The sequence below is a fragment of the Fundulus heteroclitus genome, chromosome 17, assembly GCF_011125445.2.
Source record: "Fundulus heteroclitus isolate FHET01 chromosome 17, MU-UCD_Fhet_4.1, whole genome shotgun sequence".
Taxonomy (NCBI): Eukaryota; Metazoa; Chordata; class Actinopteri; order Cyprinodontiformes; family Fundulidae; genus Fundulus; species Fundulus heteroclitus.
The window spans coordinates 18,642,631-18,668,642 of NC_046377.1; the positions used below are offsets into that span (position 1 = coordinate 18,642,631).

The 26,012-nt window shown below is 40.7% G+C and overlaps 1 protein-coding gene across 10 annotated transcripts in view; it reads right to left on the reverse strand.

Moving 5' to 3' along the window:
- Positions 1–26,012, reverse strand: part of ppfia2 (PTPRF interacting protein alpha 2) — a 197,851-nt gene that overhangs the window by 18,774 nt on the left and 153,065 nt on the right. For 7 of the 10 annotated variants that reach the window (XM_036149195.1, XM_036149196.1, XM_036149201.1 and 4 more), the window contains 14 exons: positions 24,223–24,369; positions 20,488–20,622; positions 19,775–19,858; positions 17,639–17,770; positions 17,486–17,548; positions 17,285–17,376; positions 13,845–13,977; positions 11,106–11,323; positions 8,904–9,144; positions 6,207–6,236; positions 5,906–6,036; positions 5,582–5,763; positions 3,961–4,051; positions 2,786–2,788 (listed from right to left, as the gene is read on the reverse strand). In XM_036149195.1, the coding sequence (XP_036005088.1) occupies positions 2,786–2,788; positions 3,961–4,051; positions 5,582–5,763; positions 5,906–6,036; positions 6,207–6,236; positions 8,904–9,144; positions 11,106–11,323; positions 13,845–13,977; positions 17,285–17,376; positions 17,486–17,548; positions 17,639–17,770; positions 19,775–19,858; positions 20,488–20,622; positions 24,223–24,369 (1,682 nt within the window). The remainder of the gene's footprint in view (positions 1–2,785; positions 2,789–3,960; positions 4,052–5,581; positions 5,764–5,905; positions 6,037–6,206; positions 6,237–8,903; positions 9,145–11,105; positions 11,324–13,844; positions 13,978–17,284; positions 17,377–17,485; positions 17,549–17,638; positions 17,771–19,774; positions 19,859–20,487; positions 20,623–24,222; positions 24,370–26,012) is intronic. The other 3 variants (XM_036149197.1, XM_036149203.1, XM_036149204.1) reach the window with 1 other exon arrangement.

The following is a 26,012-nucleotide window of genomic DNA, read 5'->3' on the forward strand; positions in this document are numbered from 1 at the left end:
ACATCACAGTGACTTGAAAAAGTATTTAAACCCCTTGAACTATTCCACCTTTTGTCAGGTTTATTCTACAAACTTCAATGTACCTTATTGGGATTGTATTTGATAGTCCAACACAAAGAAGTGTATAATAATTGCATGAATTTAATTTTTTGACATGATTATCTGAAGAGTAACGCACACATTTGTGATTAACCATTAGTCAATACCCTTTGCTGCAATTACGGCTGTAAGTCTTCTTGGTTGTGTCATGTGGCAAACTGAAAAATTTACTTGTTGGGGGGGATAATGGCTTTATTCTCGCTACTTTTCCATTAAAGCTATTTAATACAACTTAAAGTTGTCCTACGACCTGATTGCAGCGTCTTGGCAGGTTTGCGTTTAGGCCCGTAGTGTTCTCCATTTTCCCACAACACTGCGTGTGTAAACGATGATGGATAATGAATGGTTGTTTTTACATTTTTGGCACAGAGCTCCAAAAGATATTCAAAGCTACTGCTTTATACATTGCATGTTACCTTAGTCCAATTCTGACGGAATTCATTTTACCTAGGGACCACATGTGAGTTGTAATAATCGCAGATCTTGTCTGTGTTTTTAATCCCATGGGGATCTACCATGTCAATAATTTGTAAAGTAAAAATTCCCCCATAAATTACATACTATTTATTGCTGAATTCCAAGGCCCTGATAATACCAATCCAATGTGAATAGTCATCTGTGCGATTTGGACAGAAATGTGCAGGATCCGATATGGGATTTGGCACATTTTTATTTGCTTTGGGCGAAGAATGGAGGATGCATTGGAGTGTTTAGAAAACCTTTATGAGTCCCGGGCCAGCAAAACCCTATCGGCCCTAAGCTGAAGACCCTAAGCTGAAGAGAAGGAGCAATATCACAGGACCTCTGAGCTCAGTAAAATATATAGTAGGTAGTTTGTGGGGGGATTTTTACTTTAAAAACATTACATGGCGCATTCGCACGGGATTAACAACAGACAATATTTGTAATTATTGCAAATCACGTGAAACAAATGGTAAAACAAATGTCGTGAGAGCAGAGTTTTAGGGGGGCAACTTATTTCCACCTAGATAATAGTGATCCCATGCGAACAGGGCTTTTGTCTTGATAATGCGGTATACTAAAGTTCTCCAGCAAACCTCTGCGGCCTAGGAGCTGGGACTTAAATGGTTTAATGTTAATTAATTTATACAATGAAAACCCATATGCCATCTAGGATTAGCGTTCAAATTAGTAAATTTCACATGTCCAAGTGCAATTAAAAGCAGCACATAATGATCTGCAAGGTACGTGCCACTTCCCTCCCCTGAGAGCTTTGCCGGTGGTGGGGAACAACTGAAGAACGGCGAAGGTGGCAGCCTAACCTTTAATAATTTGGTTACATGATTAGCACTGGACAACAGGAGTAACAGTAGGATGAGCATTGCTCTGGAGAGTAAACTCAACAGGTAATTATTAACCACAGAGTCGCAACATCTGAACTCTAAACTGGAAAAATAGGCATGGTCCCTGATGAGGCGCGGGAAAAAAATAATATAGCTGAAGGTTCGTGTTACCAAAATGTTTTCCATTGGAATACAAGTTTTTAATCTACTGTCTTTTTTTTTTGGTAAAGGACTTAAAATTCACATTTCCCCTAAACCATAGATGCAGGTCGAACACTTTTCAGTATATACCTAAATGACAAAACCTTTTCTGTAAAATATAGACGTTTTTTTTTTAACTTCTCCCCAACTGAGTGGCATGATTTAGAAGAGTAAAGCTTCTGTTTTTGTTTGTTTGCTTTGACACATTCAGATTGTGACTGTATCTGTATCAGCAGAGGAACCAGACAAGTGGACTGTTTATCCAAATGATGGTTCTTCAAAAGTCATTTGATTGCGCTGGATTTCATTTAGTCGTACCAGAGTAAAAAGGTGGCTCAGTACAAATGTACACCACACTTTTCTGTTTTTTTTTTAATCTTTTTCCCTCCACTTCTGCTATTCACTACTCTGTGTTTGCCTATCGCAACAAAATCCCAACAATAACCATTTGAAATTCAAGGTTGCAGGATGAAAGAAAGAGAAAAAGTTCAAGTTGCATGAATACTTCTGCAAGGCACTACACACGGCAAACATAAAGCCTACAGATGGAAGAAGAAATGTGTTCATCCAGATACAATCAAGTACATTCACCGTCTTTATCTATCGAGCACATGGGGAAGATGGCTCGTGTTTTATGTTCAGCCCGGGTCTAATGCATGGAGAAATACATCCACTGAACATAGCTGGGGAGAGGGAAGTCAGGAAAAAAGTTATGATAAATCAAAAACTGAAACAAAAAAAAACAAAAAAAAAGAACAACCGTAAAAACACTCTCATAACCAGATACTGTAGCTGGTTAGGTTACACACAGAAAAAAAGAGACATATAGAAGGAGAGAAGAGAGTCTGGGTGAGAATTAAACCCCGGTTTTAGCGGCGGCACAACCTCTATCCAGCCGTGGGGGGCAGCTGCCATTGAGCTGTGAAAAGGGTGGGGGAGAAACGTCTTCAGATGGTAAATGAAAACAGAAAGAAAGCAAATGGCTTCATCAACAGCCCCAAAGGAAGGATAGACAGACAGATATAGATAAGAGACGTCAGCTTTGGCACTGGTCTTTCATGACATGGTTGGACAGACAGGAGAGATGGTAGACAGGGCAAAAAAAAAAAAAAAAAAAAATCAAAGCTGAAAAAAAACTGTCATATCCAGGAGGTCAGTTAGACATCCTCACAGCAACTTACCCGCTTTGTTAGAGTCAGAGGATGATGAAAGGGAGAGGAAGGGTCAGAGAGAAAGAGGGGGAGAAAGAGCGACGGGGAGACAAAAGTACACAAATGTTAATGAGGCAAAAAAGGCAATTAACAAAACGACTCTTAAAAACAAAAACAAAAAAATAACACACACATGCACGCACGTACACGCCCACGCATACACAAGTCTCACTATGGAGGACATTCGTTTTAACAGGAGCATCTGTAGACCAGTGAAAGAAAATGTCATCTTCCAGACATCTCGTGCAGCAGAGGAGATGGAGAAATGCGTTGGAACGACAAGGACCCGACTTCCATGGCCTCACATTCAAATGCTCGGTGACATTCAGGTACTTTGTCGAAGGAGAAACAACTATTCTACAATGAGACCACAGCGGGTTTTTTTTTTTTTTTTTTTTTCTGATCGATCAAGATGCTGAAATGGAAGAGAGGGCAGGCAGCTTATAATGGCATGCAGCGTGGAGGAGGCACCAAGATGCAAAGTTGGTGGAGAGGCCCGGCTCCCGGACACCGCTATGGAGAAGTCAGTGCGGTGGGGAGGAAAACAGCACATTTGTCAACAAACAACAACCACTTGATATCGACCGACTACATGGGAGGCAAAGTTATTTGTCATGACAACTCAATGTGCACGTCAAGCAAATGACATTCATCATTTGGCACTGGAGCATGGCAAATGTCCGCACGCACACACACACTCACACACACATAATCGCACACATACCGCATTGTTGTGCAACACTCCAAAGTGTGATCTAGGAGCGCGGTGTTGGGAAAGCTGCCTGTATCTTCTAAATAGACAGAGCTCCTCTGTGGGATTAATTGGCTTTTCAGGCGGGATCAATAGCCTGACTTTGGCTTTGGATGTGAATACAGTGACACTGATATGCGCTCCTGGACACTGATCCAGCTTCTGCTTTCTATTGAGCCCGTTCTCAGCACAGGGTTTACTTTTTTTCTGGTAGCTCTGGGAATAGAGGCTGTCTGTCTTTTAAAATGCAGCATGGTTTTTGACAGTGTTGTACATGGAAGTGTATTTTCAGAAGTGTGTGTGTGTGGATCCCTCTGAAATTTTACTAACAAATCTTTTTGTATTTTAACAGGTTTCCAATTAAAACTGTGGTCTAAGCAACTCATGGTCTTACTTCTTTCTTAATCTCCGGTCCTTCTCAGCCTGAGTTCCCAACTTGCCCACCCCCATGTCCTGGCCCGATGCGTCCGCGTCCATCATTGTGGCTGGTAAAGAAGGAGAGATGGTGATTTTGACAATTTTAATACATCAACTTCTTGTAAAAACGTGAGCTCAAAAGTCTTTTTATCTTTTAATGGACTAGCATAATCTAGCCATACAACTGATACGCAGCACACAGAGTAACTCCTTTCTGTAGGATGTGGTTCTGTAAGCAAGACGACTTTACCGAACCGCTAGATAGCATCTAATGATCGCTTTGGAGACTTGAACACAATTTTCCACCGTTTGATGTAGAAGACAAACTTGATTAATTTTAATCCTGTGAATTGTTGCTTGTACTGTAAATATGTGAAAATTCACACATGTAGCTAGTTAGGTGCAACACCTGACTTGAATGTAATGTTTTCTCGTCTTTCCCGTTTTGAGGAGCGGACTCACTGCAAAAACGGAACTAAATATAAACTAAATGTAAAAATGCAGAACTAAATATATGTAACATTTTCTTGACATGAATGTATTTTCCTCGATTTGAGAAGGTAAATAAGATTATTTGCCAATGGAATGAGTATTCTGATGCCTAAAATAAGATAATTTGAGATACTGCACTTGAAAGAAGATGGAGATGAGATGTTCCTATTTTAAGTACAAAAATCTTATTCCATTGGCAGATCTTATTTACCTGCTAAAATCAAGGATAAATACACCAACTTCAAGAAAATGTTACTTTTAGTTCACTTTTTGTTGTGTAAGAGAAATTGGACTCATTCATACCTCAGGAAAACAGAAAGGCATCGAATAAATGGTCAATAAAATGTCTTCAAATGTCTAATATAAACTTTGCAGTGAGTATAAAATATAAATTACAAGTTAAATTACATTTACTATATCAGAATGGCTAACAGTGCCAATGATTGTGAAATGCAGATTTTTTTTTACAGGGGTTGCCAAAATGTTTGAAGGGTGGTGTACATGAAAAGCTCTTTTTATACTGCTGTGTTTTAAGTTGATATTAAAATAAGAAACATTAAATGCCACTTTCTATATTTTCAAAGGTATGTATAGAAGTAAGGTTTCTAAGTAGCCAAACATAACATGTCGGTTTTCAACCATCTTGTTTCCTGTTTAAGACCATTTACCATGTGTTATACATAGATTTGTCTGATAAAGTTTGAGCTGGATGAGAGTGATTTATAGAGAGATGTTTACCAGACATAAGTTTACTGAATATGTATGTGAGGAAACAGGCTTTTTACATTTTATCAAGCTTTTTAGCCTTGCATGGTGACTGTAGAGCAACCTGTGAAAGACTAAGGCTTATCTGGATCTTCTGTTTTTGTAGTACAATTAAAATATTTTGCCAATTAACTCTAATTTGATTTCAATGTAGACATTTAAAGAAAATGGCTTTATGTGAATCTCTGGGTAAAATTAATAAAAAAAAAATAGTCTGATATTTTTGTTTTGTTGCCAATTTTTAGATATTAAAGTAGTGATCAACTTTTGCATATTATTTACATGTTTTTTTTCTTCATTTAGCTGAAGAAGCTAGAAACTTCCACACTTTTTACCCTCACCTTGAGGATCTACCATGACCTGTCTGTGTGCTAGATGCGCCAGTCGGCCCTTTTCTTTTTTGCCGAACAAGCGTCCGATGGAGGACTTGATCCCCTTCTTCTTCGGCTGTTTGTGCAGGGAGTCTTGGCTGCTGGTTATGCTACTTAGGGCACTGGCTTCAGCCTCCAGAGAAGCCACAATCCTGAGGGCCAAAAAAAAAAAAGAAAGAAATTGATTCATTGGACTATGGCAGCAGGAAAGAAACATTTTAGGTTGCGACTGTAAATTTTTGTTCTCAGTAAAACCAAAAGTCTTCTATTCTTATTTTGGAGCAGAAAACACACCCTCGTGCATCGTTGTGCGAGGAGGCTGGCAGTGTGTGCGTCATTCGTACAGTGCGTGGCGTCGGAGGAGGGGACGTCTCACACTTGATGGTGGCCTTGTCCTCTCGGCCATCCTCGTCCACAGCTGCTATCTGAGGGACGAGGACAAAAAAAAAAGGGGGGGTGCAACATGAGTCAAGAATACCTGACTGCCAGTAAAGTCAACAGTTCCTTTATGGTTTCATTACAGGAATTATTAAAGAGAAGTATGAGAGCTTAGCGCAAATCGTTTTTTTAACCAATTTGCTGGTCCCGCTCGTACCTTTCTCCTGTGCTTCCTCAGATCGCTGGGCTGCAGAGTGGGGAGACAAGAAAAGATGGTAATGTCAGCGTGCATGTGTGCAAACAAGGATGAAAACGGCATATAGAAAAGGGCTGGCTGTTGCATATAAACATCACGCACCAGCAGAACCGTATGAGCCGTTTCCAAATACCTATTCAGAGACAAACCAGACATTCGATCAACAACATCAACGCTTTAAAAAAAGACATTTACACGTCGTAACCTTCTGTAGTCTTTGTGGATTTAAGAGCTATTCCTTCCTCTTTACAGTCACGTCTGGACTGTTAAAACCTCAGGTCAGTAGGCGGACAGACATGCAGAATACATTATTTTCTCTTCCTATGAGAGATATATGCTATAAATGCATGAAGAAATCATCTGATTTTCAGCTTGACAGGCCCTGACAGGTGTTCGGCCAGTTGGAAATTCAGAAACGTCAGCGTTTTTGGTTGTTAATGTGGACTATACGCTGATATGTTGCGCTAAAAACATTCTTTGGCGTGGAAGTCGTTACTGAAGGAAGAAAACACAAAATTACCTTTTTTTCAGTGTAATTAAATGTTTAAAAATGAAGTCAGATGAAGCACAAAATGTGCAAGAAGCCCTTAAAAGGGAAATAATTTTCCACACATATAAACTGGCTTTTTTTCCCCCCAGTGTACCTCCACACAGAGTGATACTCAGCAGTGAGGCTCATTGTATCTGCTGCGTTTTAACCTACTCAGGTTTCTACCACTTGGAGGGAACGTACTGGACTCGGAAACGTTGGCAGCCTTTTTTTGCAATCTCAGATTCAAAGGTTATAAAAAGGTCTACATTCTTAGGGCGGAGCTTCTCGATCGTGGTCCTCGTGGCTCTCTGTCCGTCGTGTTGCAGATGCTCCAACACAACCATTTCAGATAGTTGCATTCCCACCTCAACACGTGACGGGCTGCAGAAGCCTGGTAAGCACCCGTTTATTTAGAATTATTTAGAACCAATAAAACATGCAGGACAGAGGGTCCTGAGTACCAACGTTGAGAACCACCGCTTTAGGCAACAGAGACAGACACTAGTGTTTTAAATATCAGTACGAAGGGATTTGTTTTATAGCTGCGATTATTGACGTAACTGTATTAGTTACAGCTTTTGTTGGAGTAAAAATGTACCAAAATCAACTGACGGATGGTACAATTATTTTAGTGGAAAGTCATCAGGGCCGCACCTCCTCAGTTTTCTGAGTAACTGATTGTTTTAATCGCATTCATCAGTGGGGTCACAGTGTTTTGTGGGGGATTTGAGAGTTTTTTGTTTAATGAGAACAACTACCTGTTATTATCACTGCATGAACTATGTGTAGCACCTAATTAAATTTCACTTTTTGGAGAAAAAAAAAACAACTTCTTTGCCTCTCAAGTCTTTTAAAGACTTCCAAGCTTCTTTATATGATTTCTCTGAGACATCTGAGGGTCAGAATTTCTTTGTTATTAACTTGATTTACTGAGTTTTTTTTTATTTGCCTAAGAATACGATAAAAAAAAATAAAAATAAAAAAATCAGCAAATCTATGTCTAACTAAATAATTCAAAGACCCTATTTTGGTCTATCAGGTCATGTTTCATATGAGCCCAAATTTGCACGGGTGCATTTTTATGTAACATAATTTCTATGATAAGAAAAAAAATAAAAGGCAAACCCAATACTACAAAACATTTAAAGCAATTGCCAAGATGCCCAGGTTTGCTGGTCCAAGCAAGTTCACCCTAAAGGCAGATAACAAGAAGCTAGAAGTCCCCAAAAAGCCTAAAATTCCCTCACAGGATCCACATCAGGCTCCTGCTGCCGTCGATGAACAAGTTCCTACCAGAACAATCCGAAAAACGCTGCACACGTTTCATTTTCATGGCTGGTATGCAAAGACGAAAACGTTGTTCTACAAGAAAATAACTAAAGTCTATGAGAGAGAACGTAGCTGACGAGTCTAAAACGGAATTATCTGGATTACAGAGGAGAGGACATGTTTGTCACGAACCAAATGCAGGATTCCAGGAAAAGAAAAAACTCACAGCAAACATAGAGGGAATTTTGGTCCAAGTGTCATGATTTTTGGGGGGGGGGGGGGGGGGGGGGGGTTACTTTGCTGCAGCGGAACTAACCCAACTCAGTTTCATAGAGTCTAACATGACAAATATCATGTAATAGGGGATTTAACCAAAACATGAGACCATCAGTGCAAATAACCCAAAAATTACCCTAAAGCCAAACCGGATGCGGCTACTTGACTATAACCCAAAAACATACCAGGAAATCCACCGAGGACTGGCATGGAATAAAAAGTCCAGCTCTTGATCTCATTGTGTTCGAAACGCTTGTTTGAAACATGCAGTTAATTAACTAATTAAAAATGTGAGGAGAGGGAGAAACAATGCGCCGCAGAAGTTATTACTACATTTTCCTCAGCCAAAATCCAATTTCTGATGAAAACAAGGATTAATATATGTTGTTTCAGAGGAATTAAATCACTTTCATAAACATTAGACATCAATTAACATTTTCTGCCTGTATGATTTGAACCACTTTGACATTGTAAATAAATAAAATACAAATTTTCTTTAAAACAAAAAAAAAAAAAAGAACTAAAGATAGTGCCCCTAAACAAAAGAGTATGGGTGTGCAAAGCTTATATGCACAACGTACCAGAGTCATCACTCCCATGCGCTCCATGTCCCGTGCTGGGCTGCGTGGGTCCAGTTTAGGGGTGGAGTGGCCGCTGGGCGGAGACGAAGAGGCCAGGGAGGAGGCGGTGGCGGAGGCAGTGATGGAGGCGCCGTGGTGGTGCATGCGAGCCAGGTTAAGGCCTTCCAGGCTGACGCTGGCCACCCGGTTCTCGATCTCCTCCGCACGCAGCTCCGTTGACTCCTTCTCCTCCTGTATCAGCCTGAAGAGAGAAGGAGTCGGAGCTCACTTATTTAGCTATAAATGTTTTGTAGCGATGAGCCGAAAGAGGATTTTTAGTTGGTAATAACAGTCGTGCTCCTTCAGAAGGCTCAAAGGGGCAAAACAGCGAGATTGCCTCTGAATTTACTCTCATGTTCAGGTCTCTGGGGTGTGCCGGGGATTTTCTCCACTAAAGCCCCAAAATACCTGAAGTGTGAGGCAAGCTAATTAAGGGCTAAACGTAAGGCAATCTCTTCTAACTATGGCCAGGATCTAACTCCGTAATTGGCTGGGAGGAAAACTCCTCGGATCCACGATCATTACATTTAGTCCGATTAAAGGAGCTTCCATCCATTTCTGTTGGAGTGAAAGCAAATTAGCAACAAGCTCATCGACACTTCTTGAAATAAAGTGAAGCTGTGCCTGGTGTTATGAATACTTATCAGCACATGATAAGCCTTAGAAACTAAGAGGCAGCTTACACTTTTCAAAACACTCAAAACTGCAAAACTGAATGAGATATTTGTGTAAAATGTCTTTTCTCAAGTAAATTCTCTTAAAAGTTATTTGTTACACAGATATAAAAACAGACTAAACAAAACCGTGTTTCACCTGTGAAGCACATTTCGTCATCTGCTCCGGCCCAGTAGGGTCGTGGTTTTTGTGACTGCAGAGAGTGGACACTGACAGCGAGATCCATACATACCATATCTTTGTTTATAAAGCGATAAAAAAAAACAGCCAACGGCCAAAACAAAACGCTCTATAGAGCTACAAACTACAACACACCCATTAAAAACAAACAAAAAGATAACGCAGAAAAACACTTAAAAGAAAAATTAAAACCAATTTAAAACGAAAACTAAGTGTCGTAATGGTAAAAGCCAGAGAATAATAGCACGTTTGGAGCTGGGGTTTAAAGGTAGGCAGTGAAGGAGTGTCTCTTATATGCAGCAGCAGGTTATCCCATAATTGGGGAGCAACAATAGAAAAGGCCCGCCCCCTCTGAGACATCGGTACCTCCAGGAGACGCAGTTCAGTTGACCCGAGGGGCCGAGAGGGCCAGCAGGGACGGAGAAGCTCAGAGAGGTACAAGGCAAGGTCATTCAAACAATTAAAAAAACGAAAACAAGAATTTTAAGATGTACTCTAAAATCTACTGGGAGCCAATAAACGAGGCCAGAATGGGGGTAATATGCTCCGTTTTTGGAGTACCTGTTAAAAGACGGGCAGCAGCGTTTTGAACCAGCAGCAGATGAGCAAGCAAAGACTGATTCACTCCCAGCAACAGGAAACAATTTAATGTAAAAAAAAAAAAAAATTAAGAAAACAAAATAGCTTCATTCATTGCTCCCTTATTTAGTTCAGATGCTCATTGTCGGCCCTTTTGTTCTATAACCTTACCTGTTAAGCCTAATAATGTTAAGCCTAATTAGCGGGGGCAGGTATGGCTGGAGATGTGCCCTGTAGGTCAGATTTTGTTTTCTCCACCAAAAAACAAAACAAAACATTGTAGCACACAGAACTGGTTCTTAATGGTTTTATTGGCATTGCCTATTGTTTTTATGGATTTGTTTTGTCACAATACTGTTATTTCTGGTGTTTTTGTGGTTGCGATGTATGGATCTTATTAATTTGTGTTTTTGTGACAGTGAAGTACTGTTGGATTATGCCCTATTTAAAACTGAATTGTTTTCAGCAAGAACCCAATTGGGCTCTAGTTTAACCAGTCAGCAAGTTCCATCCCCCTGTATGCTGATTGGTCAGTTTATGGATGTGTGAATAAGTGATTGGTTTATTTTATTTTTTTATTTTATTCTATTTAAAGATAACTGATGTGGTTATTTGTAATGACCCTTAGGAAGGCCACAGCTCGGGAACTTGGTGTGAAAACAACAGGACACACTTTAAAACGATTTCTGGAAGAGCGTCTTCTTGTACCAAACTTGTCTAGCGGCGTACCGTATCTCTTTGTTGATGGCATCCAGCTGCTCCTGAAGCATCATGGCTAGGGTTTGCGCATCGGAGTGGCCGCTGGGGGAGAGGAGGTCCATGGAGCTGAACAACGTTTCCCTGTCGTCGTCGTCGATGTCCGACATCTCCGTGTCGCTCTCAAAGTGGTGGCCTCCCAGGACGCCGAGCTGCTGAGAGCGCCACTCGTGCTCCCCAAGCGACTTTGCCTGGACATGAAAACACAGAAAAGAAGTTCATGACAATCAAAAAAAATGCATTTTCCTAGGAAGTGTTTTAATGGTGTGATAATTAAAGGCTCACTTTCTGTGACGGTCTTGGATTATATAGCTTAGTTAGTTAAATAGGCCTCAGACTTGGATTTGAAATTGTCTTTCCAAATTGAAATGCTTTGCAGTTAACAGGAGACCAGAGATGAACACAAAGCTTAGGACGCAAAGAACCATTAAAGCCCCTGTAATAAGACAGATTTCACTTATAAAAGAAATAAAGGTTTGGTATGAGCTCTATACACCAATATGTCATCAATAAATTTTGTCTCTTTTCCATCTTTGCCACATTTTAGTTTTGCCCAGTTTTTCTGCGATAAACTTGCAGAAAAGCTATCAAAACCAACCTGAAAAAAAGTAATTGCCTGGTAAAAATATTAGAATTAAGCTTAAAATTCTTAATGCCCATGGCAGCTTCATGTTAATTTCCTTCTAAAAGAGGATGCTGCCAGGCATTTTTTCACAAAAATGCACAATGTAAAATGAATAAAAAAATGTTTTTGTTTTCCTTTTAATAAATGGAATGTCGAATTACTTGCATCTGTCACAATAATCCTGGGAACATATACTGGCATTACAGTCAAACCTCAAATCTTTCTTGCAATTGCCAAAGAAATCACCTTTTTTGACTGCTGGTTTGAGTCTCTTATGTTTTAATGTCTTAATTTTACACTAGAAGTGACAGGACAACTTCCCAGTAGTTCACAAAATACATACCCAAAAGTATTTGGGATGATCAGGATGTTTTCTGGTAAAAGTCAGTCGGGCCTTTGTGTTATTTCTGGTCTGCCAAGCCAGTTTCTTATTGCTGAATAATGAACACTGACCGTAACTGAGGAACGCAAAGTGCTTTAGATTTTACTCTGAATTCAAGGGGAGCAATTACCTTTTGCAGGTTTCCAGGTTTCTTTTTTGATGAATCATTCATTTACACAAGTTATCTTTGTCTGATATTAACATTTTCAAAAATGACAGAAAAAAACCCACAAAGAAAGAAACACAAAGAAATCTAAACAAGCCACACACTCTTGATGTACCGACCGGATAAAACACTTTAAGATGTCTAACTGAAAGGATAATATTTGGGTTTATCTCTTTCTTTAAACTGGACTGCAAAAGACTGGAAATGAGATTGAAAATAAACTTTGGTTACTTATTCCCTGTGCTGCCTAGTAAAACTATTTTTTACATCAATCAATGAGCTATTATTTCACGTATTTTATATGTTAAAACAAGTTTAGCCCGTCCGTCCGTCCGTCCGTTGTCTTCCGCTTATCCGGGGTCGGGTCGCGGGGGTAGCAGCTTCAGTAGGGAGGCCCAGACGTCCCTCTCCCCAGCCACTTGGGCCAGCTCCTCAGGAGGAATCCCAAGGCGTTCCCAGGCCAGCCGGGAGACATGGTCCCTCCAGCGTGTCCTGGGTCTTCCCCTGGGCCTCCTCCCGGTGGGACGTGCCTGGAACACCTCTCCAGGGAGGCGTCCAGGAGGCATCCTTACCAGATGCCCGAGCCACCTCAACTGGCTCCTCTGGACGTGGAGGAGCAGCGGCTCTACTCTGAGTCCTCCCCGGATGACTGAGCTCCTCACCCTATCTCTAAGGGAGAGCCCAGACACAGTACGGAGAAAACTCATTTCAGCCGCTTGTATCCGGGATCTCGTTCTTTCGGTCACGACCCAAAGCTCGTGACCATAGATGAGGGTAGGAACGTAGATCGACCGGTAAATCGAGAGCTTCGCCTTTTGGCTCAGCTCTCTCTTCACCACAACGGATCGGTACAGCGCCCGCTTCACAGCAGACGCTGCACCAATCCGCCTGTCGATCTCCCGCTCCATCTTCCCCTCATTCGTGAACAAGACCCCAAGATACTTGAACTCCTCCACTAGGGGCAGGACATCCTCCCCAACCCGGAGAAGGCACTCTACCCTTTTCCGGTTCAAGACCATGGTCTCGGATTTGGAGGCACTGATTTTCATCCTGGCCGCTTCGCACTCGGCTGCGAACCGCTCCAGTGAGAGCTGTAGATCACGCCCTGATGAAGCCAATAGGACCACGTCATCCGCGAATAGCAGAGACGCAATCCTAAGGCCACCAAAGCGGATCCCCTCAACACCTTGGCTGCGCCTAGAAATTCTGTCCATAAAAGTTATGAACAGAATCGGTGACAAAGGGCAACCTTGGCGGAGTCCAACTCTCACCGGAAACGAAGCTAAAACAAGTTTAGCTTCGAATTATATTCGTAGTCAACAAGAAGCGCTCGCCACTAGTTTTAGGCATCCTTTGAACATCCAGCATTACTTATAAACCCAATATAATGTCAATCAACCAATCAATGTTAAACCTTTAGTTTTACTGAATTTTGTTCAACTTGTATTCAACAGGTCAAATGCAGGTGGATCCATTTCCTTTTGTGTGCTGCATCTTTTCATCAGTCAGAAAGAAAGTTGTGGTCTTCCTGCAACTCACCTTTGTTTCGCGTAGGCCTATTCGACCCCTCCTCGGTCGGCGGATGACTTTGGCCGAGCGGTAATGGTCCGACTGGGTCTCCGCCAGAGACCCCAGGGAGAACCGAAGCTCAGCCGATGTGTCGAGATGAGACCTAAAGCACAAATTCACTTTTATTTAAGCCTTTTCTGCCTGTCTTTAGTGTGAATTGCATCTGAACCGCTTTTCTGACTGTGGAGCAATCCCTACGCGAGGAGTTGTCCAAGCAGTGAGGCAGAACATGAAAGATGAGAGAGCCAAAATGTTCAGCTATGCAGGCGGCAAACCAATCAAAACTTCCCTGGAGCATAATGAGCGTTCATGGTTATGTGGTGTAAAGTAAACAGAGGTTGTTATGCACGCTTCTATGCCTTTAAATTGTCTACGGCTGAGATTACAACTGCTGACGTTAACGCATCAGTGTTCTAATATTTTAAGTTCACGGTGCATAACATAAAAAAAAAAAAAAAAAAAAAAAAAATGTCTGTAGAAGTGACAGAAGATCAGTGAGAGCAGTATTTCATAATGTGGTGTAACAGAGCGAATCTGATGCTTCCAGTAAAGGGAAATACTATGATTATTTTTTATCTCCATTTCCTGCTCAGTTACCTGATCCCCACACGCAAACTGCGGTTTTAACCTTTAATTGGATCTTCCAATAATTACATCCAGTCCAAAGCTCTTCATGATAAACAATCCCTTATGCAAGGATCAAAAGGCTCTGCTCGGCTGTGTCTGTGGGCACCAGCAGACTCCTGTCTGGACGCAGAGCTATCCTAATTTCAATGCAGCTGCCTAATTGCCTCTGAGCTCCCAAAAGCAAAACACCGAATCTGAATCTTCTTCTGAAAGAGCGGAGACTGGTCACCAGCAGATTCATTAGCTGGATTTTCCCCCAAAAAATCTGACAATTTATTGCACACACTGAGTAATGTTGGACTTTGAATAATTGTCGAGAAGCAACCAATTTGTACCAATGCCAACCTGACTAACGCACTGTAACCGTATGCTAATTCCCTCCCTTAGTGGTCGTGAACAGGCTCAAAAACTTGTTTGGTTCTGAATCATTCAAAGTTTGAGGCACTGTGTGAGGGCCCTTTAATAAACACATTGTTTTTTTTTTTTTTTGTTTGCAGCAACGTTCTGTAATCCTGAATCCTGAAGAATCTTAGAATTTCCTGAATTCTATGATTTTTCTCAGAATTTTGCCATGATAAGATAAAAGTTATTCACAAAACAGCCTAGGCCTTCAGAGAGCTCCTAAAGTAACAAAACGTTAGGAGTATCGAGGAGGACTGTTAGTGAGCTTAAAAGCGTCTTGAGCCGGGAAGATGGTGGAAACAGAGATGAGCTGATTGGCTGATCCACCACCGGCACAGTGGAGGAAATGAGCACATACACTTTTTAGCAATTATACAATTAAAATGTAGACGTACGCGCGGTTCAAGTAACGTCGTTTTATTTTAGACGATTAGAAAAAATCTTGAATAATCATGAACCAAAAAGTGGATAAATTTACACAGAATATATGTAAAAGAGGTGAGAAAGTATTTTCTGTATTGCTCGATAATGTCGGTAGCGTAAATGGTGATCTGGAATCTAGCTCGCTTTTGATTTCTGCAGAGCGCTCCTCACCAGGCTGGTGCAAAGCAGACAAAAAGATGCGATGATCTGCGGCAATACACATCAAAATCCGTGTATTTGCCCCATGATCCAGGGACCAATTTTACCTTTAAACACTATTAAACATCTATTCTCCTACCAGCGCTGTAAGCTGCTGTCCAGTTCGGTATTTGCCACCTTTTTATTTTTTTCTCCATTTGATGTCAGTCGTTTTGCAAAATACAACTGCTTTATAGAAGCAGGGAATCCCAGTATAATACTGACAGGGGAGTGTGCATTAATATCAAACAGATATAGTAAAATGACAGGTGAGTAAAAATCAATAAGCAAAAAGTAATGATTCGCTTAATATCGTTATGTTTCATCATCATGTCACACATTTCTCAATCCAGTCTAATCGGTTGATTTCTCTCCTTTGATCACTAGGAGAGCTTTTGTGTGTGTGTGTGTGTGTGTGTGTGTGTTTTTTTTCCATGTACCATCAACCAATCACAGCCCTTAGAAGACAGCGTCACACCTAGCAAAGAGGTTAACCACACCTCCTCACTAAGATAACAATTTCCTCGGTAGGAAACGGAATCAAACAGAATCAACATGTCCATAATGTCGACCTGTCCTCTCAAACCACCAAGCAGGATTGTTGCAAAGACAAAATGTGGATTTATTTAATCGGATGGCCAAACATTTTGACTTCTCCCAAAGATCCTGCTAAGCATTTAAAGTCGATCAGCTTTGTGAAAGTAGACAGGCAGGCGGGGTTTCACCTTGCTCACTAAAAGTTTTGTCTCTGTTTAAAGACACATTCTCCCCCAGAATTATATATATTTTTTTCCTGCAACCCATTTCAGTCTTATGGCCCTAGTACACCGGACAAGACGTTTGCCACAAAAAGGGGAGGACTTAAACTAGCAGGCAGGAAACTATTTCTTTGCAAAAAAAAAAAAAATATAACAGGAGCCATTTTTAGCCAAAGGGAAGCAGGTGGAGGAAAACAAAGGTGTTGCGTTCATGATACTTTCCGTGTTAAAACTTTTATAGACAAGAAAGTTTGTTTCTAAATTATATTTATTCAACATTTTCAATAGACATGTATCTATGAAACTACAGATAGATCTAAAGGGTGATCAATTAAGTTCATTTTCAAATGGAAACAGCGATAAAATGCCCCCTCCGCATGTTTATTTACAAAAATAGAAATAAACGCTCTTAGATAAAATAACAATGCAGAAAAGGAAAACTTTGAGCTGATTCCAGTCATTACTACTACCTAACTATGACACGGCTTCCTAATACAAGCATCCTGGTTGGGTAAAACGGGAGCGCCTATAGATAGGGGCGGTAATGCTGGTCAGAGACGGAGCAAACGTTACATCTATCTGAATGGCGTCTGAATTATTGCTTTTATTGATCACAATTATTGCTAAAAGTGGTAATTCACCACTGTGGTCAATACCTGCCCACTGTGTTCACCACAAGCATTGTGCACAAATTAATCTTCACTTTATAAACTCAAATATCTTCTTGGGTGATGCTGACGTTATGCACCACAGTCCAAGTTTAGTGCTCCGTACGTACCATCACTTTTGGGAAGCATGGGAGTTTTTTTCTGCTTGCTTTGTTTCTATAACACCTTTTGGGTCATTTCTTGACTTTGTAAATATAACTCTTATGAACTACAAGCCAGAATACAGTTAGAAAAACTTGTAAAATTCTGATAAAAGACAGGTTTAGCAGGAGTCTGTAAATAGGGCACCATTTGCTGCAGGCCCGTCACAAACAGATTCAAACGCGCAACCTACCGAGACAGAGTGGGTTCTGTGAGGGAGCCTGCCCTCAATCTGTACTGGTCCAGCTCCGACCTCAGCTTCTCAATCTCCTCTGCCAGCTGAGACTGGACAGAACAATTTCACATCATTATGAATGAGCTTGTCTGTTATTTTGTACGAATAATATCATCTGCATGCCTAGAAAAGTCAAAATTCTTAATGGATGCAACATACCTTCTCGTGTAAAGACTCTTCATACTGTTTTCTGTACCCATCCGAGTCCTGAATCAACATGTTCTGCAAAGACAGGAAGAGAAGAAAGGCAACATTCAGTCCCTGGACAGGACTGATCCAGATCAAGTTCCCACTTTGCCGACATCTGCAGACCTTCTCCTCCAGAGCTGCCATCCTCTCCTTCAGGTGAAGCTGAAGGCGCTCGTTTGACTCCGTGAGGAGTCGATCCACTGTGTCCGAAAGTCGCTTGTTGTGCTCTTCGTTCATCTTTTCTCTTTGCCGAGCCTAGAGGGGAAAACCCAGCCAGGGCCAAAAAAAAACATTGAAAATCAAGGACTGGGCTTCGTGAATTGCTTTCTGGCTAGCTCTCAGTCACCTGTCATTGATTAAATGATGAAGTGCTAAAAACATAAACAGATGTTTATGTAAGATTTTCATTAGAAGAAACTATATTCATACAACTCAAAATCCCTTTAGTCACATCCTTCTAACTGTTGCAGTTGTACAGTGCTGTAACCTGTGCATCATGCAAAACATAAGAAAAGTTGCAGTTTACTGGCAATTATGTGAGAAAAGGAACAAAATATACTTTATTCTTACTCTATTATTTAGTAAAATTTCTTTTTCCATTGTTTTCCCCTTTTCTGGATCAAGATATATTTTTAAGTTATTTTAATTTTTTCAGAATTCACTGACAGTTGTATTAATAGGAATAAGAGAAAATCCCATTTGTACTCTTGTGGCCTTACATTTTGACGTGAAGCTCTGTTTTTTTTATATAATTTTACATTTAACTTATGTTACACGGCAGCACTTCTCTTGTGTTCTTTTTACACATTTCTTGATTTACTAAAATACAGCCGGTTGATTTCTACAGCGTGCTTTAACTAGGATTCCATGCAAATTACCTCTGAGCCTTAATCAAAAGCAGGTTTTAAAAAGGTCACAAAACATTTAAATACCCCCTACCCCCGCTTTATGATTTTTACTAAGTAAAAGAAAGGAAAGCAAAGATGATTTTGGGCTGTAAAGCTAGTCTCTTGATTCTTTGATGAAAGCTAAATAACCCAATTTAAAAACAGTAGAAAGATATTGTGTGGCGTTTTGACTAAACTATTTGCTTCCTTTATATTCTGGTTGGACTAACCTCTCTTAGCATATACTGACGTGAACAAATTATTTGGAATCACAGGAATAAAAGATTAAATTATGCTATAACACAGAACAATTTAGGAAAACCCAACCCTTGATTTAAATACAACTAATCAGCAGAGAGAAAAGAAAAATCAGATTAATAACTTATCAAAATCACATGTGGCATAATTCATTCCTAAAAAAATAATTGATGTATTTTTTTAATTGTTTATACTTGATTAATAAGAGTTTCTGGTAACTCCTAAGTGATGATCCTTCATTTCATTTCATGGTTTCCCTGGGGTTAAACATAATAAGTCCATTTTCTTTCGCCACAGGCCACAAGGACCCACAATTAAGTTGCCACCATGCGTAGTGAGCAAGTCGGTAAAACGAAAGTAAAAATAATACAATAAAAAAATCTCTCCACTGTTTACTGTAGACATACATACCAGTGAGTGTCCTTTTTCGTCCTACCATCACAAACGTGCAGAATTTTCTAAGCCCCACTGGAACCTTATCTGGAAGCGTATCTTTGGGCCTGATTGGTAAGGACCATGGAGGATTTGTGATCCTCTGGTCTTCCAAAGATCTTTGAAACATCAGGCTTTTTTTTATCCAATTTAAATCTGGTCAACTCTGCCAGAAAGCCAAAAATTATGTTTTCATACATTTTTCTGTGTCATATCTCAACATGGGACACTTTCTTACTGGATAAATGCACTAAAGGGCATCATGCTTCTGCAATGAAATATTTCACTTTAAAAGCTTTTTTTTAGACATCTTTATGAGGGGTATATATAACATACAAAGAGATGTATAAATCTTCCAGTTTTACTTGGTGTTGAAACAGCCCCCCAAAAAAAGAAAAGACCAATTTCAAACTGCCTGTCATTTCTGTATGATGCTGCAAACTGTGTCAGTGTAACAGCAATGCTGTGAAGATGCTCACACATTCCTAAAATAACTTTGACACGACTGCAAGATTTTCTGAGCACTACTTTTTCAGCAGAGCGCGTCAACCACACATTTGGTCAGGCTCCAGTGGCGATACAAAAAACAAAAAAAACAAAAAAACGTGTCATCGGTTGTTGTCGCCATCAAGCCGGCTGCCCGGTTAGCGTCGCCTGGCACGACTCCTCCGCGGTGACTCACCCTGAGCAGCTCCTGGTTTTTCTCCTCCAGCTGGCACTCCAAGTGCCTCATTCGCTCCTCAATGCTCCCGTGGCGCTCCTCCGCCTACAGACGGATCAGGGGACAGAAAGAAGGACCGCCGTGATGTGCCCGCTTGCGAGCCTAAAGGGCAGCAGGGAAAAGCGCACACGGCTACAAAAGCAAAGCCCCTAAACCAGACTGCGACAAACAGATGTTTAGAAAGCATAACTGAGGAGAGCGATCTGAAACAAATAGTAAAAGAGGGTGGGAGGGGGGATATCACAACCACTGCAATGAAAGGACTGAATAAAAGAGGAAGAGAGCCTCTCCGGCGCAGCAAAGCAAGAGCTCCAGCTAGGAGTGCCATGCAGCTGCCCCTTTGGTGGCTGAACAGCAGCAGGATGCCAGTACCCTGCTGCAGCCACACCATGAGATATCTGGGCTAAATCTGTTCTCTACAGGAGCCGGCAGCAGCTGTAATCCCCAGCGGGGCTACCTTCCTAAGAACGGAGTTCATGTCTTCAAGGTTAGCTTCCATAATGAAGCGATAATCATCAGGGGAGGAGGAGGAGGAGCTGGAGTCGGACTATGTGGCCGAGGAAGAGGAGAGGGACACGTTGAAATGTCACGGCGTGACACGCAACGGCACAGGAACGTCTGGAGAGCGGGGCATCTGCGGGGAATGTGCGCCCGGGTCGGGTTTGCATCCCTACCTTGGTGAGGGCGGCTATCCTCTGGGCGAGCTCTGCTTCCACCTCTGGCAGAGTCTCGGCCTTCCTCATCGTCTGCTGGAGCTTTTGCTCTGCGAGCTCCAGCCTCTCCTGCAGCTGCCTGTTCTTCTCCTCCATCTGCGGACAAACAAGAGCAGCATTCCCATTAGGACTGCCAACCGTTTCAGTCAATTGATCCGTCCCCAAGGTGTTTATTACCCTCAAAACATTCTTCATACTATTTTTTTTTAACACTACAAGCACAAAGGAGTCTGTCAACAGGTTTTTAAAAATGAAAATCACAACTCCAACTACTTTGGTCAGATTGGATGGAGAACCGTTTAGGAATTAGTTTGGGAGTTTAGCCACTAATTCACCATTTCATTTAGGTCTGGACTTTGACTATACCATTTTAACATATAGCTCTGGCTGCATGTTGTTCTTCTGGAAGGTGAACTTCCACCACAGTAGGCTAGACCCTTCTTCCACATGTTCGGCACGTCTCCCAAGGTTTGTGGCAAAATGAAAATGGTCCTTTCCAAAAATGTTCCTTATTTATGGAGAGCAGCACTAAGGGCTGTCTTGTTAACAGTTTCTCCCACCTGAGCTGTGGCTCTCTGCAGCTTTGCTGGATGGCCATGTCTTTGGTGGTTGTGGAATACTTTTGGCTTTTTTTTTTTTTTTTTTTTTTTTTTTTTTAGATATAAGATGCCATTTTCTAATCTAAGCCTGCTGTAAAAATTTACACAATTTTATCCCTTAACATGCTTGTACGCTTTATTAAGCAAAAGGACAATATGAAAACCATGTATCCATCTTCTTCTACTTTATTACTTTGAGTTTATCATATTAATTCTAAACAACATGCATTTAAATTTGTGGTTGTAATGGGGCAAAGATCAAGGGGGGTAAATACTTCTGCACGTCTACAGGGAACAATGACACACTCCAGACCTAAACTCAAAGAATTGAAAGCCTCTGCTTCAAAAGTGGAAGTTTTCAGGGTATTAAGTGTAGTAAAACAATATAATTTTATGGCCTAAATTATTCATTTTAAAACATATTTTCAGTTGGCTTTGAAGCCATTTGAATTCCATTTCCTGTCCATTTAATCCTTTTTCTTTTCTTTTTTTGTTTACATTTAGATCATTTCCATTTTACTTGTTTTTGGAACAATAAGAGGTTAGATATTTCCATAAAAAATACTTTCTAATACGCAGCCTCTCCTTTTTTTTCCACTTTAATGTCAGCAGTGTCTTATGGTCAGATCCATTTTTTGTTGGAGGACAAGCCCCTGAGGTTCCGGCACGACGGAGCATCAATTCTGCATGTACCAACAGGACCAACGGCAGTTTCCAATCAATAGATACTCGCCCTAACGTAGCAATAAGTGCTTTTCATAAAAATACAAATGACGTATTGTTAAGTGATATGTCTCCCTGGCGTGTGTTAAAACCTCGGTCCTTTGCACCGAGCAGAATTCTTCTGGACTCAGTTGGCAGCCTTTGCTTTCAGTGACAGATGCTTTGATCCCATAAGCATCAATCCTGGCAGCTTTGTGCAAAAGTTGGACTGCAGCGGGCCAAAAATGTGCTTTCTGTGTCAGTGATACTTTCAGTTTGAGGTCGCATCCTGATCCCAGCAGTTTTTGTGGCGACACGGGGGAATCGTGACCGTCTGCTTTTGATTTGCAACATTCTTCCCAGGAGAGCCCCCCCCCCCCCCGTATTTTTGGCCGTTTCTTCTCGTGCCCTCGTCTTTCTGGACACAGCCAAGTCTGCGTTCCCTGAAGACCTTTCCTTTAGCTTCAGCTGCTGCCAAGAGGACAAACAAACTCATTGCGACAAAGTGTCCATGTGTGGCAGCAGAAGCTCAGATAATGAAGCTTTATGGTACTTAAGGACATATTGACAGTAGTTCTGATGAATCTACCAACATCCAAACTAAAAACAACTAAATGTATAAAAGGTTTTCAGATAACCTTTTTTGTAAAGTAAGGGAAGACAATCTATGAAGAGTGCAGAAGAAGATATTGTGTTAAATCATCCACCATTTCTGTTTACCTTCCTTTTTTATAGCTTAGGTTTTATAGGTCCAGACTATGGATGCCACTAACCTCTTTTGATGAATCTATTGGAAAATGCTAATTATTGTGTTTCACGTTTTATTTATTTTTCTATGCATCTTTCATTTTTACCCCCATCCTCAAAAATAAAATTTAAATACATTTACACGTGTACATATAGCAAAAACAAGAATATTCAGCCCTCCTTATTCAATGCATTTATAAATCAATGGAACCTGACGATTATGAGATTCAAAGTAAAGAGAAATAGGGCTTAGTCCAGTCAGAGTGCAACTCCACAGGGAGAAATATCACATCTTTTTGTTAAAAGACAATGATACAGTCTGTAACTTTAACATTAGTAGTATTCATTAATTGCATTTATGACTTGGGCATCTGTCACGATTAAATTTGATTTAGATAATTACAATAACTACACAATTAAATGGGATGAAATAAAGACTTAATGTGGGCTTCTGCACAAAGTTTACACATTAACTTAAATGCACAATGCTAAAGAATAAACATGTGGAAAAAAAAGCAACGGTAGCAGTCAACTTGTCTAACAGAGTGCATTCAGCGGCTTTAAAAAAAAAAGCAGGATAATGGAGTTTCTTAAGTTGCTAAAGCCGTCCCAGGATCCATCTCTTCAGCTGCTCATGCATGGCGCTCAGAGAACATTCAAACCAACATTTACTGTGGCCGGACTCGTACTACTTCCTCACTTTAGATGACTTCTCCCATTGAAAACTTTGGAAAACTCACTGGTGATCAGATCAGTCATTAGACGTACGAACATACTTCTCCAGACTGCAGGGCAGAGACTCTCTCGCCAAAGAGCAATTTGGAGGAACACTGCTATAGATTTTGTATAAAGATGAAGGATAAAGATGGACTATTAAGAAATATGCGTTTAGTGGAAAGATTGATGGAGTGGGATTACTGTCGTCGACAAATCCTGGCAGGCCTACTCAAGAAAAGAACAAACGTCTTTCAAATAATTTCTTATTGCAGTAGTTTGAAATGTTTTGCGTCCGTCAACAGTTCGCTTACACTTATGGTTCCAAAAAAAAAAAAGGCACAAGGGTTTTAGGAGAAAGGCAACTGGATCAGTAAGTATCCTAAAATAAGGGAAGTTCCTGCATATTTTCCTGTCATACTTTTCCAAACCAAAATGTCTAGTTCTCAGCCCTCCTCTGCATATTTTTCAAAAGTGTAAATACAAAAGTTTGCAATGACTTTATGGGCAGATATTTTCACAAAACAGAGCTGATAGATGATGGCGGGATGGATCATCGAACGGACGGCCAGACGGACGAACAGATGGGATTACATAATAGAGCAGAAGATAAACTCTAAAATGCTACATTTTTAATGCAGAGATCTGAGAAAATACTTGATTGCATGGTAGCCATGAGAACCAATCAGCACCAGATTATGTGACATTCTACAGCATAGAGAAGATTACAAGAATATTTCAATCAACTTCAGTTAGAATAAGATATTTAGGCAGAATATCAATATTGTATTTCTGTTTTATCATCTGACACAACATCAAAAAATGTTTTAGTGGTCCAACCATAGAAGAGAAGCTCAAACTGTCTCATAGTCAAGAGAGATCGTTGATTTATTAGCCTTAAAGCCTCTCGGCTGCCACCTGAGGACGTGCATACCTGTCTGAGAAATGCTTCCTTATTGGCCAACTCATTCTCCAGTTTGTCGTTGATGTCGTGCACGGATGTGGCCTCTCGCTGGGCGCTCAGGTAGCGTTTCTCCAGCGTAACGATGCGTTCCTCCATGTCCTCTTTCTGGCACATGACCTGTACACAATAATTAGTTAGGCCAGTTTAGAACCTGGTATTAGCTTTTAAAATATTAGATCAGTTCAAAGCCTTCAACTGATTCAAAACGCTGCAGCAAGCTGCAGAGTTTTGATGAAAATTAACAAGAAGGATCATATTTCTCCTATTTTAGCTTCCCTTCAATGGCTTCCTGTTAAAAAAAGATTTAAAATTCTCTTCACATATAAAGCCCTTACTAATCAAACTCTATCATTCATGAGAGAAATGTAATTGCCCATATGTTCCTAACAGAGTACTTCGCTCTCAGACTGCAGGTCTGCTGGTGGTTCCTAGAGTCTCTAAAAGTAGAATGGGAGGCAGATCCTTCAGCTATCAGGCTCCTCTCCTGTGGAACCAACTCCCAGTTTTGGTCCGTGAGGTAGACACCCTGTCTACTTTTAAGACTAGGCTTAAAACTTTTATTTTTGTTAAAGCCTTTAGTTAGAGTGGCTTATGACCCTGAGCTATGGCTGTAGTTGCTGCTATAGGCTTAGGCTGCTGGAGGACATCAGGGCCTATTTTTCTCACTCTGCTGAGTTCTCCAATTTGCATTGCTTGTCATTTCAGCTTTTAACTTTTTGTTCTCCCTTTTTTTTTTCTTCATAGAAGGTACACCTGGTCTTGCGTTCAGTTTGCTGTGGCATCATCCAGGGAAGACAGATCATCCACCATTAACATAGAAAGGATTCCTGGATCAATGTGTGCTTTCTGTGTCTCTGCTCTGTCTTCTCTAACCCCGAGTCGGTCGAGGCAGATGAGCCTGGTTCAGGTTCGGCTGGAGGTTTTCCTCCCTGTTAAAGGAGAGTTTTCCTCTCCACTGTCCCTTCATGCATGCTCAGTATGAGGGATTGCTGAAAATCCATCAACAATGCAGACGACTGTCTCTTTGGCTCTACGCTCTTACAGGAGGAGTGAATGCTGCTTGTCAAGACTTTGATGCAATCAACTGGTTACATTATTGAACTTGACTTTGTAAAGTGCCTTGAGATGACGTGTGTTGTGAATTGGCACTATATAAATAAAATTGAATTGACTTAAAATAGTTTAGCAAAGTTCTCCATTGTAAAACACTGACCCTTTAGTATGAGCGTAGCACAAAGCCAGTCAAATACCGAAGACAAAACACAGTTTTAAAGACATAGATACGATCTTAACTGTGACAGAGTTCTGCTTCATGTTGCTACAATAAACTATGGGAGATTGTTTCCTGCACACTGAAGTGCAAGAGCCAAAAAAGAAGCTTGCATTATTTTCTAAGCAACACAAGAAGTAGTTATCCTGCAGGAGCGGAGAGATCTTGCTGCTCTTATAGACGGCAAATAACGGTAATAACAAGCTGTCTTTCCAATAAGGCCACAATAAATGCCGCAGCCTGGATTGTCAGCAATCAATAGTAATTTCAGCCATGGTCTAACAGGGTATCAGCCTATATAGATAGGCAGAGTGTAGCAAATCAAGTAGTACACAGTTCTGAATGCAGATCAGCTATTTGAAGTTTTTTTTTCTTATCTTGCAGTGTACTAAATATTTACTTGTCAACATGTATCATATTAAAAGAGCAGGAAGTATTGCAATTGTATTTTATTGACTAAAATATGCAAAATTGAAGAAAGTGGAAAAAA